This window comes from Salmo salar, chromosome 11 (assembly GCF_965601325.2).
Source record: "Salmo salar chromosome 11, fSalSal1, whole genome shotgun sequence".
Taxonomy (NCBI): Eukaryota; Metazoa; Chordata; class Actinopteri; order Salmoniformes; family Salmonidae; genus Salmo; species Salmo salar.
Genome location: NC_138301.1, coordinates 91,379,565 through 91,399,182, shown reverse-complemented (window position 1 = coordinate 91,399,182; position 19,618 = coordinate 91,379,565). Strand labels below are relative to the sequence as shown.

The 19,618-nt window shown below is 43.8% G+C and overlaps 1 protein-coding gene across 1 annotated transcript in view; it reads right to left on the bottom strand.

Annotated features, from left to right (window-relative positions):
- The window catches only part of npdc1 (neural proliferation, differentiation and control, 1), a 38,619-nt gene continuing 19,001 nt past the window's right edge, over positions 1-19,618 (bottom strand). Inside the window, 8 exon segments of the mRNA NM_001173856.1 lie at positions 1-1,764; positions 1,893-1,992; positions 2,196-2,275; positions 4,810-4,894; positions 5,489-5,555; positions 5,785-5,988; positions 6,191-6,283; positions 13,630-13,779. Of these exon segments, the coding sequence (NP_001167327.1) occupies positions 1,693-1,764; positions 1,893-1,992; positions 2,196-2,275; positions 4,810-4,894; positions 5,489-5,555; positions 5,785-5,988; positions 6,191-6,283; positions 13,630-13,779 (851 nt within the window). The 3' untranslated portion in view covers positions 1-1,692.

Here is a 19,618-nt window from a genome sequence, read left to right as displayed (position 1 = left end):
TTGTCCTTTTGCAAGCTTCACTTGTGGTAAAAACGTTTAATTCAGATGCTAGGCCTGCATGTACAAATATATAAAAGTGAACAGTTTCACTCTTTCTATGCACATTTTGCAACACCAGGGTGGGAACTAACAGGGATAAAAGAGAGAAACAATACTAGATAGTGACATCCACCACCGATCGTCAATCCTACAGACATTCATACAAGTGTGGACATATCAATTTACATGTCTCCTCCAGTTACACATAGGAGGTCGAATCAAAGTCATTATCATATTCAAACATGTCGGAATCAAACCACGCATGAGAAATCACCTGGTACTACATTTTCCAATATACTTTCTTAAATCTACAATAATGATTTAACAAGTTAAAATTTGCTACACCAAATGACAAGAACTTCATCCTAAACCCTGTTTTTGGAAGATAAGAATAGACAGACATCACAAATATGTGACATACATTTTTTGCATCCATAAAATAGTACTTAAAAGATTATATCACAGTATATCATGACAGTGTCCCCTTGTGTTCCTCTTGCTCCTTAGCCAAATGCCAAGCACATTTCATGAAAAACCCTTTATGTGTACCAGTATCTACAGTATAATCATATGGGGTTAGCTACTAGCTATGCATTGCTAATAGAGTAAGGGACTGTTATATTGTGAATTGATGTGTGTATGTATCTGCACATATGTGTGTTCTACGTGCTATATGTTAGGTCATTGTACCACATTCAAACATACTTTGGGAGATAACAATGGACATTACAAAGGCGAGCAATTGAAACACTGATTCTAAGAGAGAGAGAAACCAAGCTGCATTTTCTACCCTCCTCTGATTACACAGACCCAGAAAGAATTTGAAAACAAATCCAATCTTGACAAAACGCCCATATCTATTAGGTGAAATACCACACAGTGTGACACCGCATCAGTAAGATTTGTGACCTGTTGCCACAAGAAAAGGGCAACAAGTGGAGCACAAACACCATTGTAAATACAACCTATATATATCTGTTTATTTATTTTCCCTTCCATACTTCAATTACTTGGACATTGTTACAACACTGTGCCAATAATATAACATTTGAAATGTCTATATTCTTTAAAAACTTTTGTGAGTAATGTTTACTGTTCATTTCTGATTGTCTTTTCCTTGTTTATTTCGCTTTAGTTTGTTGTCTATTTCATTTGCTTTGGCAATGTAAACATTTGTTTCCCATAGTAATGTTCTCGTTGTGAGATTAAATTACAAACAAGCTTAAAAGACCAAGGAACGGTGCAAAGACATGAAACAACAAATTATATTCAAAAGGAACACTGTCTTTTACTGGAAAGTATAGGGGACTAGGCCTTTTGTATGATAGAAACACCCCACTAGTGAAAAAGTCCTAGGATACAGGAAGGTTGTCTACATCCCAAATAGCACCCTATACCCAATGTAGTGCACTACTTTTGACATGGACCCATAGGGTTCTGGTCAAAAGTAGTGCACTATATAGGGTGTAAGGGTGCCATTAGAGACATACATGTTGAGTTCCACACATCTGTCAACCTCCTGCCTCTTCATTTCCTCTTATATAAGCCCATCCAGTTCTGAGATTGGAGAGTTCAGGTGCTCTTTTTCCAGAGTAAAATAAATGGTGTGTGTGTGTGTGTGTGTGTGTGTGTGGGCATGAAAATCTATTGGTTTCACTTGAGATTCCCCTGGTAGTGTAGGGTAGAGTCGTTAAACAAAGGATTCTTCACTTCCATCTCTCCAGTCTGCAATGAAACAAAAACATTGCTGTTAAAAGTCTAACACAAACAAAGTTATCATCATTGTAAATAGTGTGTATTAATCAATAATTTGTGTGCATATGTTATGTGCGTGTGTGTCGTAGCAGACCCACCGGTGCCAGTCCAGGGCACTCGTACACAGTGAAGTCTCCGTCCACTTCCTCCTCATCTGATGTGACTTCTGAGTCAGCGACCTTCGGTTCCGATTTATGACTGAGAAACAGCAGAATGCACCAGGATGAATGTGTGTTTATTCATATTTCAATGGAACTGAATTGTGGGAGATGTCGAGAGAGAGAGAAAGGGAGAGAAGGAGATAGACAAGGAAAGAGAGAGAAAAGAGAGAGAAAGAGAAAAAGAAAGAAAGAAGGAAAGAGAGAGAGATTGAAAGGGGCAGGAGGAGGAGTAGAGCTCACTTTTCCATGGACAGCATCTGCTGTTTCTGATGCTGGTAGTGGTACATCTGAGCACTCTGGGCCAACTTCTTATCCCCCGACTGAAAAGAAAAGGGAAGAGGCACAAGAAAAAAAGGGTTGAATATTTCCCCAGTATTTTACAAAATGTTCCATTCCAAGAAATAATCACTTTCCTGCCTGGGTAACCCGGTATTTCCCGCCAAAACTGGAAGTGTCATTCTCAAGCATATACTGTATATGCTTTACAGTATATATGTCTGGATTTGATTAGAGCTTTGATCGCATGAAAGTTCAAGCCTGACGCAGCCTGAGCCTGATGAGCCCTTTTCCGGATTGACTGACCTTCATGTCTCAAAGTAATGATGGACTGTCGTTTCTCTTTGCTTATTTGAGCTGTTCTTGCCATAATATGGAGTTGGTCTTTTACCAAATAGGGCTATCTTCTGTATACCAACCCTACCTTGTCACAACACAACTAATTGTCTCAAACGCATTAAGAAGGAAAGAAATTCCACAAAATAACTTTTAACAAGGCACACCTATTAATTGAAATGCATTCCAGGTGACTACCTCATGAAGCTGGTTGAGAGAATGCCAAGAGTGTGCAAAGCTGCTATCAATGCAATGGGTGGCTACTTTGAAGAACATAAAATGTATTTTGATTTGTTTAACAATTTTTTGGTTACTACATGATTCTATATGTGTTTATTTAATAGTTTGATGTCTTCACTATTATTCTACGATGTAGAAAAAAGTCAAAATAAAGAAAAACCCTGGAATGAGTAGGTGTCCAAACTTTCGACTGGTAATGTATACAGTGCTTTCGAAAAGTATTCAGACCCCTTCACCTTTTCCACATTTTGCTATGTTACAGCCTTATTCTAAAAAGGTATTAAATAGTTTTTTCCCCCTCATCAATGTACACACAATACCCCATAATGCAAAGTAAAAACAAGTTTTTAGAAATGTTAGCAAATGTATAAATAAAATAAACGTAAATATTACATTTACATAAGTACTCAGACCCTTTAATCAGTACTTTGTTGAAGCACCCTTGTCAGCGATTACAGCCTCGAGTCTTCTTGGGTATGACGCTACAAACTTGGCACACCTGTATTTGGGGAGTTTCTCCCATTCTTCTCTGCAGATCCTCTGAAGCTCTGGCTGGGCCACTCAAGGACATTGAGACTTGTCCCAAGCCACTCCTGCGTTGTCTTGGCTGTGTGCTTACGGTCGTTTTCCTGTTGGAAGGTGAACTTTCGCCCCCAGTCTGAGGTTCTGAGCGCTCTGGAGCAGGTTTTCATCACAGATCTTTCTGTACTTTGCTCCGTTCATCTTTCCCTCTATCCTGACAAGTCTCCCAGTCCCTGCCGCTGAAAAACATCCTCACAGTATGATGCTGCCACCACTATGCTTAATCGTAGGGATGTTTCCAGGTTTCCTCCAGATGTGACGCTTGGAATTCAGGCCAAAAAGTTCAATCTTGGTTTCATCAGACCAGAGAATCTTGTTTCTCATGGTCTGAGAGTCCTTTAGGTGCCTTTTGGCAAATGCCAAGCGGGCTGTCATGTACCTTTTACTGAGGAGTGGCTTCCGTCAGCCACTGTACCGTAAAAGCCTGATTGGTGGAGTGCTGCAGAGATGGTTGTCCTTCTGGAAGGTTCTCCCATCACCACAGAGGAACTCTGTCAGAGTGACCATCAGGTTCTTGGTCACCTCCCTGACCAAGGCCTTTCACCCCCGATTGCTCATATTGGCCAGGCAGCCAACTCTAGGAAGAGGCTTGGTGGTTCCAAACGTCTTCCATTTAAGAATGATGGAGGCCACTGTGTTCTTGGGGACCTTCAATGCTGCAGAATGTTTTTGGTACCCTTCCCCAGATCTGTGCCTCGACACAATCCTGTCTCGGAGCTCTACGGACAATTCCTTCGACATCGTTGCTTGGTTTTTGCTCTGACATGCATTGTCAACTGTGGGACCTTATATAGACAGGTGTGTGACTTTCCAAATCATGTCCAATCAATTGAATGTACCACAGGTGGACTCCAATCAAGTTGTAGAAACATCAAGGATGATCAATGGAAACAGGATGCACCTGAGCTCAGTTTCAAGTCTCATATCAAAGGGTCAATAAGGTATTTCTGTTAACAATTTTTAATACATTTGCAAAAATGTCTAAAAACCAGTTGTGGAAAAGGGGAAGGGGTCTGAAAACTTTCTGAAAGCACAGTGTATATATATACTGTATATGTGTAAGAGACTAGGCAATTTTAGTAAGATTTCATCATGTGACCTTAAAACAGGATGTGGCCTGTGTGGTTTAGTTGGTAGAGCATGCAATGCCAAGTTTCTGGGTTTAATTCTCGAGGGGGACCAGTACAAACAAAAAAGTATGACAATGTATGCACTCACTACTATCTAAGTCAATCTGGACCCTTACCCTGTAAGCAGTCTATGGACAAAGTATCAGAGCAATACATGCTTTGGTTTAGTTTCCGTGGCATTGTTTCCAAATGCTAACCTTTTAGCATTTGTGGCACAAATCTCATGCAAGCCATGGTAACTATATTAGTATTTTGGATGTATGGTTCCCCATAAAGGACAATGTACTTACTGAAGTCCTGTTGACTGTTCCATTCCCATGGCTTCCAAATGCAGGGTAATCTACCTTCTGGGCCAGATGGGATTCCTTCTGCAACCTGTAGGGGGCAACATTTTTCTGGGACATTAGAAATGGAGAGACTGGAGAAAGAACAGTATGCAAAATATCCCAAAGCAACTGCATTATGGACTAAGGATTTGTCCCAATGGCAACCTATTCCCTATATAATGCAATTCTTTTGACCAGAGCCTTATGGGTCCTGGTCAAATGTAGTGCACTATAGGGAATAGGTTGCCAATTTATTTTAACATTTATTTAACTAGGAAAGTCAGTTAAGAACAAATTCTTATTTTACAATGAAGGCCTAACCCGGCCAAACCCTCCCCTAACCCAGACGACGCTGGGCCTATTGTGCGCCGTCCTATAGGACTCCCAATCACGGCCGGTTGTGATACAGCCCAGGATCGAGCCAGGATCTGTAGTGACGCCTGAGATGCAGTGCCTTAGACCGCAGCTCCACTCGGGAGCCCTTCATAAAATATTCTGAAAAGGAAATCTAACATGCTCCAACAACAACACTTGCCAGTAAAACAATGGCGTCTAGCACATCTTAGTTGTCAAATTGAGCAATACGATTATCATATATATTGTAGTGCATCTGTAACTAGAATGGTATTGTCTGATGTCTTACCTGACCCAGAAAACTGTAGCCAAGATCAGGCCGGCGGCGCCAACGATGACACACACAGAGATCATAACTGCAGAGGTGGACACAAACAGAGAAAATGATAGAGTGAACGCAAGTTACACATAAAAGGATGAGAAATGATGTGTGACTGCAGATGAAATTGAATCACTTTTAATCCTTTATAAATAGTTCTGTATATTTGCATCATACTAAGGCGGTTTAGTAGGGCTGGCCTGGGTGCTCCATGCTGCTCTTACATCATAAACATGTCTCTACTTTCAACTCATAAAGCCACTTACTGACGAGGAGGCTGTCCTTGGAGGTGTATGGGACGGCTATGAGGCCATCAGGTCCTCCCGCTCTAACCCTCCCCAGAGCCCCGGTGGCAGGCTGGGGGGTCTGGGTGGAGGGCTGGGTGGTGTTGGGCTGCCCCGCCGAGGGTTGGACCTGGCCTCTCATTCTGGGAGCCTCTGTCTGAATCCTAGCTGCCTTGGAGTGGGTGTCTGGGAGCGAAAGAGAGAGATTGAAAGATTAAGAGAGAGAGAGATTAAAGGATTAAGAGAGAGAGAGAGAGAGAGTGAAAGAGACATTAATATTATTGTGGTGTAGATAATGTTTGATGTAGCGACACGCATCTATAGAAAAGTGACTAAAAATAGAAAAGAATAAAAATGCACAGAAATGCATACAGAATGTAAGGCTCACCTGATTGTTTGACCTCAGACACTTCCTGTTTGGCAATGACAGAGTGAAGGAAGTCAATCTCTTCATCTAGATCAGAGAAGGATGTCACTTTACCTGAGGAGAAAGACAGGGGAAGATATAACTGAGTCCGTGTGAACACAATACCTTCGTTCAGGATATAAAAGAGGTTTTATTGTCGCATACACTGGATAGGTGCAGTGAAATGTGTTGTTTTACAGGGTCAGCCATAGTAGTACGGCACCCCTGGAGCAAATTCGGGTTAAGTGCCTTGCTCAAGGGCACATTTACAGATTTTTCACCTTGCTGGCTCGGGTATTCCAAGCAGCGACCTTTCGGTTACTGGCCCAACACTCTAACCACTAGAATACGTATGCATTGTACTTCTACATTTGGGAGTTGGTAACCATATAAACGAGAACAGAGTGGTGTGTGAAAGAGCATTATTTAGAAGAAACGGGGCATCCTGCGTGTCTGAAGAAATAAGCCCGTGTGGTGTTGTGTGACTGCAGGTGTATGAAGCAAACCACAAGAGAGTGAGAGTGTTTGTTTGTTTGTGTGTGTGTGTATGACAGACAGAGAGTGTGCCAGTGTGTGTTGTTTGTTTGGGATGCAGTGAAAAGGAGACAAAGCCAGGGTGTTGTTCCAACAGCTCTGTTGGCCAGACAGTAGGCCACATTCCAGGACTGGGCCACAGCTCTCCTTGGTTACCGGGGTACGTAGTGTGTGTGTGGCCAGGGGATGGAGCACGGCAGGGGGCTTGTGCGATCACCCCCCCCCCCCCCCCCCCCCCCCCGACTCGGCCCTGCTCCCTCTCACACACAAGGCCCTAAATCTCACTCAGCTGAGTGCTAATGGTGATGAGAAATGGCTAATCTCACCCACTCCATTGTGGAGCATTCCCATTCAGGATTTACCCCAGTGCTTAGACTTTTCTGTTTCCATCTACGCAGGCCGGCACCCGTGGCTGACTGGGACATGGCTCCGGCAGACCTGCTCTCACTTGGGGCCAAAGCCAGGCCACTGGTACTTTTCAGCTCCTTTTTACATAACAATGGCTAACTGTGAACTTTAACACCTTCTCAGAAAGCAACTGTTTTGATTATGCAGAGGTTGTTGATTCTGCTTTTCACAAGTCCTCACTGTCAGCCCTAGCTATGGAAAAACAATTTCCCTCGTATAACTTAAGGGTGTATCCACTAGTGTAACACTGGTGTTACAGTCAAAACGCGGTAGGTTACTCCAAAAGACCAGGGAATTCCACACTGTTTACATGATGAGCTAAACATGATTGAGATTCAATATTGGAATACTGTAGTGAAACAGCCTGAGCCACCTTGCTGAATATGCTTAATGCACTGTCGGACTGTGTTTGTATTAGCGTGGGCTCTGTGTTATTAATGATGAAGGTGGTGTTGTCCTCTCCAGAAGGGAGGCCATCTGGCGGTGGTAATGTGCGTGATATGACGTGGCAGCACTTTCACTCCGTGCTTTGTTACTTTTTTGACCCCCCTCTATCCCTGGACATTTAGTGTGCTCCACAGCAGGTGTCAGTGGGGGCGGGTCATGCCATCTGTACTCTGCAGGTGGTGGAGTGCTCCAAGTGTGCCAGTGTACTTGCCAGCAAGAGCACTACTTCTACCCTACTTCGTTAGCCAACTGCAAAGTTTGACGAAAAGGACAAAATAAGAAAGAAAATGAGAACTTTCCTGAGACATTGTGTTGCTATGAGTACATGAGTGAGAGAGTACATGATAAGAATCAGTGAGCATGAACCACAGAAAATGGAGCGGAAGGGTATTTGTGTTTTTTTTGTCTGAGTGAGAGTGTCTAGTACATAGAGACAGCAGGAACGAGGAAATGGACGTGTGTGTCAGTAGATCCTCACACACTGACTAAGCATACACCTCTCCTTGCGTCGGAGAGCAGGTTTTGGCAACAGCTTGATAATTACCCATAACCCCCCGATAGGTGTCCAGTGGGGCGGTAAGTTACTGCAAACAAACACTAAACAAGTAAACAGTGACTCAGACTCACACCCATCTGTGAGGTTCTCTTATTCCACTTACAAGACATTTACAGCACATTTGGAATCTCCCATTCCCCACGCTGGCTACACCAGGACAACACAATCAGTTACTGATAATTTCCCATTACAACACGAAGACGCATGCTGTCATTTGTATTTCCAGTCAAAGGGGCTGCCCTGCTTTTGTTTGTGACTGTGTTTGCATGACTACATGACTACGTTACGGCATGACTACATTACCATGTTACGGCATGACTACATTACTGCATGACTATGTTACGGCAAGACTACATTACTGCATGACTACGTTACGGCATGACTACATTACTGCATGACTATGTTACGGCATGACTACATTACTGCATGACTACATTACTGCATGACTACATTACTGCATGACTACATGACTATGTTACGGCATGACTACATTACTGCATGACTACATTACGGCATGACTACATTACTGCATGACTACGTTACGGCATGACTACGTTATGGCATGACTACATTACTGCATGACTACATGACTACGTTACGGCATGACTACATTACTGCATGACTACATGACTACGTTACGACATGACTATGTTACGGCATGACTACATTACTGCATGACTACGTTATGGCATGACTACATTACTGCATGACTACATGACTACGTTACGGCATGACTACATTACTGCATGACTACGTTACGGCATGACTACATTACTGCATGACTACGTTACGGCATGACTACATTACGGCATGACTACGTTACGGTATGACTACGTTATGGCATGACTACATTACTGCATGACTACGTTACGGCATGACTACATTACTGCATGACTACATGACTACGTTACGGCATGACTACATTACTGCATGACTACATGACTACGTTACGGCATGACTACATTACTGCATGACTACATGACTACGTTATGGCATGACTACATTACTGCATGACTACATGACTATGTTACGGCATGACTACATTACTGCATGACTACGTTATGGCATGACTACATTACTGCATGACTACATGACTACGTTACGGCATGACTACATTACTGCATGACTACGTTACGGCATGACTACATTACTGCATGACTACGTTACGGCATGACTACATTACTGCATGACTACGTTACGGTATGACTACATTACTGCATGACTACGTTACGGTATGACTACATTACTGCATGACTACGTTATGGCATGACTACATTACTGCATGACTACATGACTACGTTCTGGCATGACTACATTACTGCATGACTACTTTACGGCATGACTACATTACTGCATGACTACGTTATGGCATGACTACATTACTGCATGACTTCCAATATTACAGTTGATCTCACTGACTTACATTTCTCGGGGGGAGGGGTCATTCTTAGGGTCTACTGCTGCCCTCTTGTGGCAAAGTGAACAATGCACCGGTGAGTATTTTTAACAGGCCCTCCAATTTCGTGCACTAGGTAAGACGGGCACAGCATAAAACACAGCATAAAACTACTTTTCAAGTGAATTATTCATCCCTCTAACCCGAACAGCAAACTGTGAATATTTTGTATTTATTTTTAAAAACACAGACCTAGGTCTGACTATGGAGGGGTCAGTCTGACCACAGCTTTACATGCTGTGGTCAGACTGAAAAGGAGACACTTCTTGTCCATCACCAACATGGACAAGAAGTGACACAGTCAATAAACATAGTCACGCACACACACACAGTCCCTGGGTACAGCTCTGCTATCAGTACATACTGTGTGTATACATATCTAGTTCCCCTGACTGTTTGTCAGCCTTGTTACCAGACAAAGCCCAGGCTCCAAGGCAAGGAGTGTTTACCTATGGGAGTGTACGCCTTGATGTCAAACACAGGCTTGTCCTACACACAGAGTACTGTTCACTAACTGTACTCACCTAGCTCCTGGAATCTACCTACCCTCTCACCTCTGCTCCTCAGGCCATCACGGCGCCCACTGAAAAACCACTGAATAACAGTCCTACTCTTACTTTTCTGATAGTATGCATACTGTGCCTATGACAACTTTACCTACCAACATACAAAGCATGGCACCTACACTCACATATCTGTTTATCAGTGTGTGTGTGTGCGCTTGTGAAAAGGAAAACAAGACGAAGTATGCTTACGTATGCGAGTGCGTGTTTGTGTAAATGTGTCTGTATTACATGCTGCTGTGGAGTGCGTCTGCTTCCTGTTCTCACCCTGCTGCTCTCTCATGCATAGTCTAAGACATCTGGGCTGCCACATTCAATAATGTATCCGTTTCAAGGCCTCTTGGTCCCACATAAGCCCCTCTCTGGCCCCACTGTGTCAGGATGGGTTTCTCTCTCAGTGTACAACACGCATGGCTACATCTGTACTGGAAGAACCCACAAAAGCCTGCCTCAATAGATATGGCCTATGGAAGACATAAGAAGATGCTAAAAATAAGCCCAAATATGTTTAGCACGTAGAAGGAGCATAAAAGCTAAGGCTTTGAATGGCGACTCAACTGATTTCTGATCTCTCGGATTTGGAGTAAATCTCCATTGAAGTACACCTGATCCTGTACATGGGCTCTGTGACTGTGAAGTAAGTTGCCTACACCTACTGGGCCAGTCTGTCCTAGTCGGCCCTCACCCTCTCAGGCTCGTGTAAGAGGCTTAACCTAGCTCAGTGGTCTGTAGCACTCACAACACAACACACCACAGCACAACCCGACGGCCAACCTGGCCCTCACACGACAGACAGAGAAACAGAGACAGAGAGACAGAGAGACAGAGACAGAGAGACAGAGAGAGAAAGAGAAAGAGAGAGAGAGAGGAGAGAGAGGAAAGAGAGAGAGAGGAGAGAGAGAGAGAGAGAGAAAGAGAAAGAGAGAGAGAGAGAGAGAGAGAAAGAGAAAGAGAGAGAGAGAGAGAGGGGAAGAGAGAGAGAGAGAGAGAGAGAGAGAGAGAGAGGGAAAGAGAGGGAAAGAGAGAGAGAGAGAGAGAGAGAAGAGAGAGAGAGAGAGAGAGAGAGAGAGAGACATGCAGTACTCTGGGTGATTAAAGGCGGTGGTCATGTGATGCCCAGCTAAAAATTAGAGGGAGAAAGAACGTTTTTGTAATGTTACCCACAATATTCCTCTAATACCAAGAGTGTACAAAGCTGTCATCAAGGCAAAGGGTGGCTACCTTGAAGAATCTCAAATAGAAAATGTATTTTCATTTGTTTAACACTTTTTTGGTTACTACATGATTCCATGTGTGTTATTTCATAGTTTTGATGTCTTCACTATTAAAAAAAAACCCTGGAATGAGTAGGTGTGTCAAAACATTTGACTGGTACTGCATATTGTTAAGAACGTGAGCGTAGGGGCACTCCCCTATCGAGTCTAGAACCCAGGCCACCAGCACCAATGATGTACACCCTAACCACTTTCCCAATAAGGAACATCTCTAGATGAGCTTATTGGACCAGTATAGTTAGGCCCTGTCCAGAATAAACCCTAACCCCTCGTCCCTAGGCACTTGTATAGATCTGAAACAACTTGATAGTTGTAATAGGGTGAATGCACTTTGAAGTCAATCTCAGCTCTGTTAAAAGTCCACTCACAACATGTTTTTGTATTGATCACAGTGATTCAGGAGTATCATTAAAACAGGTTCACATGCCCCACCAACATTAGACAACTAGACAGAAAGCTCTTAAATTGCTGAAATAAGTCAATCAAATCAGTGAGGAGAACAGTCCGATTAAACTATACCTGACACAGACATGGTGGTGTGGCAGGAAGATCAGAGTACCGTGAACCAAGAGGTTGTGAGTTCAAATCCCAGGTGAGGAACATGAATAATAACCGCTGTATAAATCAACATGCACAATGTAATCACCTATATCAAAGTGTGTCAAATACGGAAGTTAAAAGCACTGTGTGTGTGAGCATCCTTAACCTTGCCAACAGACAAAGAGCTATGAATGGATAAGTGATTCACCAATCAGGGCCTTTGTTGGCTCGGCAACAGTGATGTGTAACAAAACTATTTTGGGGGGGGGGGGGGGGGGGGGGGGGCATCAGGCAATGTCCTGACAACTGACACACAGAAATGTTCCTGCTACGTTCACATAAAATGTGTCTCGAACATGAATATCTTATGTTCTGAGAACATGCCAGCCATGTTCTGTGTAAGTTCTATTTCACATTAAGGGAATGGTCTCTTGGAAACTTTCCTTGCACATCACAGGAACATTCCTGCGAAAACGTTAAGGACCTAATGAGACTTGAGGGAACATTCTCTAAAGTTGTGGGAATGTTTATTGTTAGCTGGGTGTGGACAGCAGGGGGGGGATTAGAGTAACACAGGATTAGACTACAGCACACAGAGAGAGGGAGAAATAAGGCCAGATCGATGCAGAGAGTGAAAGAGAGAGGGATCGAGGGAGAGAGGGATAGAGAGAGTGATCGATAGGGAGACGGAGGGAGAGGGATGAAGGGACATCGAATGAGAGGAAGATTGAGAGTGAATGCGGTAAGCAAGGAGGGGGACAGAGAGCGAGGGAGAAGAAGGCAGATTGAGAGTGAATGCGGTAAGCAAGGAGGGGGACTGAGAGCGAGGGAGGAGGAGGCAGATTGAGAGTGAATGCGGTAAGCAAGGAGGGGGACTGAGAGAGCGAGGGAGAAGGAGGAGGAGGAAAAAGAAGAGGAGTGAGGGTTTCCTGTCTTTTTCTCTGCAGCCAGTGGTGTACACAGTCTGTGTCACTGTGTGGCTCACTATGCCCACTCTTAAAGCACGGGGTTACTTACTCATGGCTGCAACACACACACACACACACACACACACACACACACACACACACACACACACACACACACTACAGGGCATCCGATTAAACAGCAGTATCTCTGCATCAGCTCATTAACCACTTAGTTTGACTGTGTTTGACCAAAGCCCATGTCTGGAAGCTCAGAGATCTGTCGCTTGACACAGGCTTGTGCCCCAAATGGCACCCTATTCCCTACATCGAATCAAAGTTTATATGACACATGCGCCGAATACAACAGGTGTAGACCTTACAGTGAAATGCTTACTTACCAACAGCGCAATTTTTAAAGTAAAAAACAGGTATTACATAGTGCACTACAGAGGGCTGTGGTCAAAAGTAGTGCACTATGTAGGGAAAAGAGTGCAATTTGGGATGCAGCCACAACGAGGGCAGGGACGGGTATTGATGTTCACTGCACATAGATAAATACGCTGTGCAGAACTCTCCGTTTGAAACTCGAATCGCTATCTATTGAAGCAGCTTCATCAAATACATTCAATAACGTCTGTCATAAATGAACCAAATCCCCTTGATTATAATGGAGACTGCGGGGCCGTCTGTATGTGCATAATCTGTGTGTACTGTGTAATGGCCAGACCTACATACCATGGTGACGGCGGCTCTTCCTCGCCACGCACAATCCTTCCTCGTTCTCGTCCAATGGATTGAGACACGGGCCGCAGTAGGATGTGCCAGGTTTGCAGAAGTGCCGCCCCTCGCGGGCACAGTCTATGTGGTCCGGGCACTTATCCCTAGCTAAATAGAAAGAGAGAGAGAGAGAGAGAGAGAGAGAGGGGGCATAAAAAGAGACATAGGTTAGATGACACACTATTGCTCACCTCCTCTGACGGCATATACTGAATCCTGGCTCTCATGATTCGTACGGAACGTGTGAGAGACATCACCCCCCAGGTGCCATGACAAAAGAAGCTGCTCGGAGATGACAGGACGACATGTAGTCATGACAACCTACTGAATAAAAGACACACCAGTCAGTGGCAGACTTAATTTTACTATGTACACGGAACAAAATAAATAAATACAGACCAACATGTCAGGTGTCCCATGTTCCATGAGCTGAAATAAAAGATCCCAAAAACCTTCTCTCTCTCAAGTTCTGTGCACAAATTTGTTACCATACTTGTTAGTGAGCATTTCTCCTTTGCCTGGATAATCCATCCACCTGACAGGTGTGGCATATCAAGAAGCTGATTAAACAGCATGATCATTACACAGGTGCATCTTGTGCTGGGGACAATAAAAGGCCACACTAAAAGTTGTCACACAACACAATGCCACAGATGTATCAAGTTTGGAGGTAGCGTGCAATTGGCATGCTGACTGCAGGAATGTCCACCAGAGCTGTTGCCAGATAATTGAAGGTTCATTTCTTTACCATAAGCCGACTACAACATCCTTTTAGAGAATTTGGCAGTACGTCCAACCAGCCTGAGAAACCAGACCATATGTATGGCGTCATGTGGGCGAGTGGTTTGCTGATGTCAACGTCACAGGAGGCTGCTGAGGGGAGAACGGCTTATAAAAATGGCCGGAACGCAGCAAATGGAATGTTATCAAACACCTGGAAACCATGTGTTTGATGTATTTGTTTCTATTCCACTGATTCCGCTCCAGCCATTACCATTACCAGCCCTTTAAAGTGCCACCAACCTCCTGTGGTCAACATTGTGAAAAGAAAGCCGTATGGTGGTGGGGTTATGGTATGGGCAGGCATAAGCTACGGACATCGAACACAATTGCATTTTATCGATGGCAATTTGAATGCACTGCGACCAGATCCTGAGGCCCATTGTCGTGCCATTCATCTGCCGTCATCACCTCTTGTTTCAGCATGATAATGCACGGCCCCATGTCGCTAGGATCTGAACCCAATTCCTGGAAGCTGAAAATGTCTCAGTTCTTCCATGGCCTGCGTACTCACCAGACATGTCACCCATTGAGCATGTTTGGGATGCTCTGGATCGACATGTAAGACAGCGTGTTTCAGTTCCCGACAATATCCAGCAGCTTCGCACAGCCATTAAAGAGGAGTGGGACAACATTCCACAATCAACAGCCTTATCAACTACGGGAATGAGATGTGTCGCACTGCATGAGGAAAATGGTGGTCACACCAGATACTGACTGCTTTTCTGATCCAGGTCCCTAACTTAGTTTTTTAAAGGTTTCTATGACCAACAGATGCATATCTATATTCTCAGTCATGTGAAATCCATAGATTAGGGCCTGATTAATTTATTTCAATTGACTGATTTCCTTTTATAAACTGTAACTTGTTGCATGTTGCGTTTATATTTTTGTTCAGTATACACATTTACAGGGATTTCTAATAGCAAAACACTATCTACTGAGCGTGCTGTTGTTTTCATAGCCTCTGCATATTGAAAAAGCAGTCTTCCAAACCAGAAGTGTCATCTTTGAAAATCAACAGAGGAATATACACAACTTCACCTTCAAGGCCCAGATTGTGAAGTTCTGCTGACGTCAGAATTATACATTATGACAGGTTGAATGACAGACTGAGTGATTCTCCAATCTGTGACACACACACACACAGAAAGTGGGTCACCAGGTGTTTTGTTGTTGCAGAGGCACACTAGGCTCTTTTCAGGAGGGATAATGAAGATAATAATGATTAGCCACACACCTCTCAGGGTTAAAGAGGCAGAGTTGTACAGAGTGGTACAGTAAGCATGGGCAGGTAGGAGGGCATAGTACAGAAGGAGGGTATTCATAGAAACTCATGCCTCCAAGGCTGCTGCAGCGCTACAGCATTTGTCGCCATAACGACCTCCATGGCAACCAGAGGCTGTTGCAAAACTGCATGCTAGATGGATTATCTTGGTAATGGAGAAATGCTCACTAACAGGGATGTAAATAGAAATGTGCACAAAATTTGGGAGAAATAAGCTTTTTGTGACTATGGAACATTTCTGGGATCTTTTATTTCAGCTCATGAAACATGTTCAGTATAGGACAGACATAATTACAGGCACTCAATGTGTGGGGGAGACAAGGCAAAAAATGACAAGGAAGTGAATTCAGACAAGTGAAAGAATTTGTTCCCGCATAGTGGTGGAGCCGGGTTAAACTGCAAACAGGTGTGACCCGAGACAGAGAGAGAAACAATCTCTCTGCTGCGCATCACTGATATCATTCCTACTGTACATGCATTTCCTCCCTCTCTCCCTGTAGGGGGATGTGTGTCAGAGTGTCGTCTGAAAGGTTGGATGTTATTTGGTTGAGTGTGATCATGCTGGTGTGTGCATGTTGGTGTGTGTGCATGTGCCTGTGTCACAAGACCAATTCAAAACATAGGGCTAGGTGCTCATGACAAACAGGTGATAACTTACGGTATCATACAACAAAAAAGGACCACACACAGATTGTCTATTGTCAATCACACACACATTTCTTCACCCTCTTATAGATCTCTGGCATTGTCTCAAAATCATAAAGTCTCTGAAATGTATTCTTTATTATTTCCATAATGAAAGGTACCCTAGCAATGTTGTCTCTCCTGCTCTCACCGATCTCACTGCCTCCTCCATCCCGGATTAAATTCATATTCTCCTCCTCCATCCCGGATTAAATTCATATTCTCCTCCATCATCCCGGATTAAATTCATATTCTCCTCCTCCATCCCGGATTAAATTCATATTCTCCTCCTCCATCCTGGATTAAATTCATATTCTCCTCCTCCATCCCTCCATCCTGGATTAAATTCATATTCTCCTCCTCCCTCCCTCCGTCCGTCCGTCCTGGATTAAATTCATATTCTCCTCCTCCATCCCTCCATCCTGGATTAAATTCATATTCTCCTCCTCCCTCTCTCCATCCTGGATTAAATTCATATTCTCCTCCTCCATCCTGGATTAAATTCATATTCTCCTCCTCCCTCTCTCCATCCTGGATTAAATTCATATTCCCCTCTCTCCATCCTGGATTAAATTCATATTCTCCTCCCTCCCTCTCTCCATCCTGGATTAAATTCATATTCTCCTCCCTCCCTCTCTTTGTAATCTGTCGTGTTTTGGCCTGGCACGTGCCACTCTCCCTAATATTCCTCTCCTCTGATCCTTCCACGTCTCATCTACCAAACTCCCTATTGTAGAAGATCATGTCTAGGTGGTGTGTATGTGAGATGATGTCTGCATGTGATAGAATTTGAGTGTATGTAATTGCCCTCGAGGGACAAAGAGAGAGAAAGATAAATATAATCTGTATATCTGCTCATGTGATCGTATTAGTCTGAGTTTGTATGTGATGGTGTGTGTTAGTGTGTGCACGTGCGTGTGAGAGAGTCTGAGTATGTGTTTATGTCAATCTGATTATTACGTGTGTGTGTGTGTGTGTGTGTATGAAAGGATTGGTGTCTTCCCTCAAGGAGTGCCCCACTGCACCGCCCACCTCCAGCCTGCCTGCCAGCCTTTCTCAGTGGCCTGTCCTGAAGGTGACCGTGCTTATGTTACCCAGGAGCACTGCTCACTGCTCCCACATGTGATGTGGCTTCTGGCTACAGCTCCCCCAGTTGTCCTGCCCAATGGAGTCAGTCAGTCTGTCACAGTGAAGCCACCTACATGTTGATCCTCATAACTCAATACACTGCAGGAGGCCACGTATCCTGCCCTTTGAAGTCTCTTAATCCCTCCTTCCCTCCATTTAATCTCTGTTTGTCCACCTCTCTCCATCCATGGTTCCTTTCATCAAATTGTGCCAGATAATTTGTCTTCTCAGACTGTTTGATCAAACAAATCTACAGATCAAGGAAGAGCAAAGAGCCAAGACGACCAGATAAGGTGTCACAGAATAGGACCCAGATCACGGCACAACAACGCAGAGAGTCTTTAGACAAGGAACTATTTCCTTAATCAAATGACACACCCATTTACCTCTACTGCTCCTTATCGCATCTTTCTGTCTGGCTTGGTTTAGGTCATTATGGTTAGCAAATCATAGTTTTACTTAGAATAGATATGGTACCAAAATACAGTTGAAGTCGGATGTTTACATACACTTAGGTTGGAGTCATTAAAACCCGTTTTTCAACCACTCCATACATTTCTTGTTAACAAACTATAGTTTTGGAAAGTCGGTTAGGACATCTACTTTGTGCATGACACAAGTCATTTTCCCAACAATTGTTTACAGACAGATTATTTCACTCATAATTCACTGTATCACAATTTCAGTGGGTTAGAAGTTTACATAAACTAAGTTGACTCTGCCTTTAAAGAGCTTGGAAAATTCCTGAAAATTATGTCTTGGCTTTCTGATAGGCTAATTGACATACTTTGAGTCAATTGGAGGTGTACCTGTGGATGTATTTCAAGGCCTACCTCCAAACTCAGTGCCTCTTTGCTTGACATCATGGGAAAATCAAAAGAAATCAGCCAAGACCTCAGAATTTTTTTTTTTAGACCTCCACAAGTCTGGTTCATCCTTGGGAGCAATTTCCAAACGCCTGAAGGTACCATGTTCATCTGTACAAACAATAGTACGCAAATATAAACACCATGGGACCACGCAACCGTCATACCTCTCAGGAAGGAGACGCGTTCTGTCTCCTAGAGATGAACGTACTTTGGTGCGAAAAGTGAAAATCAATCCCAGAACAGCAGCAAAGGACCTTGTGAAGATGCTGGAGGAAACAGGTACAAAAGTATCTATATCCACAGAAAAACGAGCCCTATATCGACATAACCTGAAAGGCCGCTCAGCAAGGAAGAAGCCACTGCTCCAAAACCACCATAAAAAAGCCAGACTACGGTTTGTAACTGCACATGGGGAGAAAGATCGTACTTTTTGGAGAAATGTCCTCTGGTCTGATGAAACAAAAATAGAACTGTTTGGCCATAATGACCATCGTTATGTTTGGAGGAAAAAGGGGGAAGCTTGCAAACCGAAGAACACCATCCCAACCGTGAAGCACGGGGGTGGCAGCATCATGTTGTGAGGGTGCTTTGCTGCAGGAGGGACTGGTGCACTTCACAAAATAGATGGCTTCATGAGGAAGGAAAATGATGTGGATATATTGAAGCAACATCTCAAGACATCAGTCAGGAAGTTAAAGCTTGGGCACAAATGGGTCTTCCAAATGGACAATGACCCCAAGCATACTACCAAAGTTGTGGCAAAATGGCTTAAGGACAACAAAGTCAAGGTGTTGGAGTGGCCATCACAAAGCCCTGACCTCAATCCCATAGAAATCTTTTGGGCAGAACTGAAAAAGTGTGCGCGAGCAAGGAGGCCTACAAACCTGACTCAGTTACACCAGCTTTGTCAGGAGGAATGGGCCAAAATTCACCCAACTTATTGTGGGAAGCTTGTGGAGCATAGTTCACATGCAGCAGTGCAGGCTGTTTTCCCATAATGTGGGAAGTTAATGTTGCACAGACAATTGCAGCCCCAGGGACTGTGATCTTTACACTTAACACATATACACACCTCCAAGTGCATCTTTCCCAGCTGTGAAATATTCCCTGTAATGGAGATAGTGAATTAGGAGACAAGTGCATCATCAGCCCTAGGTACCGCAGCATAAAGCAAATAAAGGAGGACAGTATGAATCAC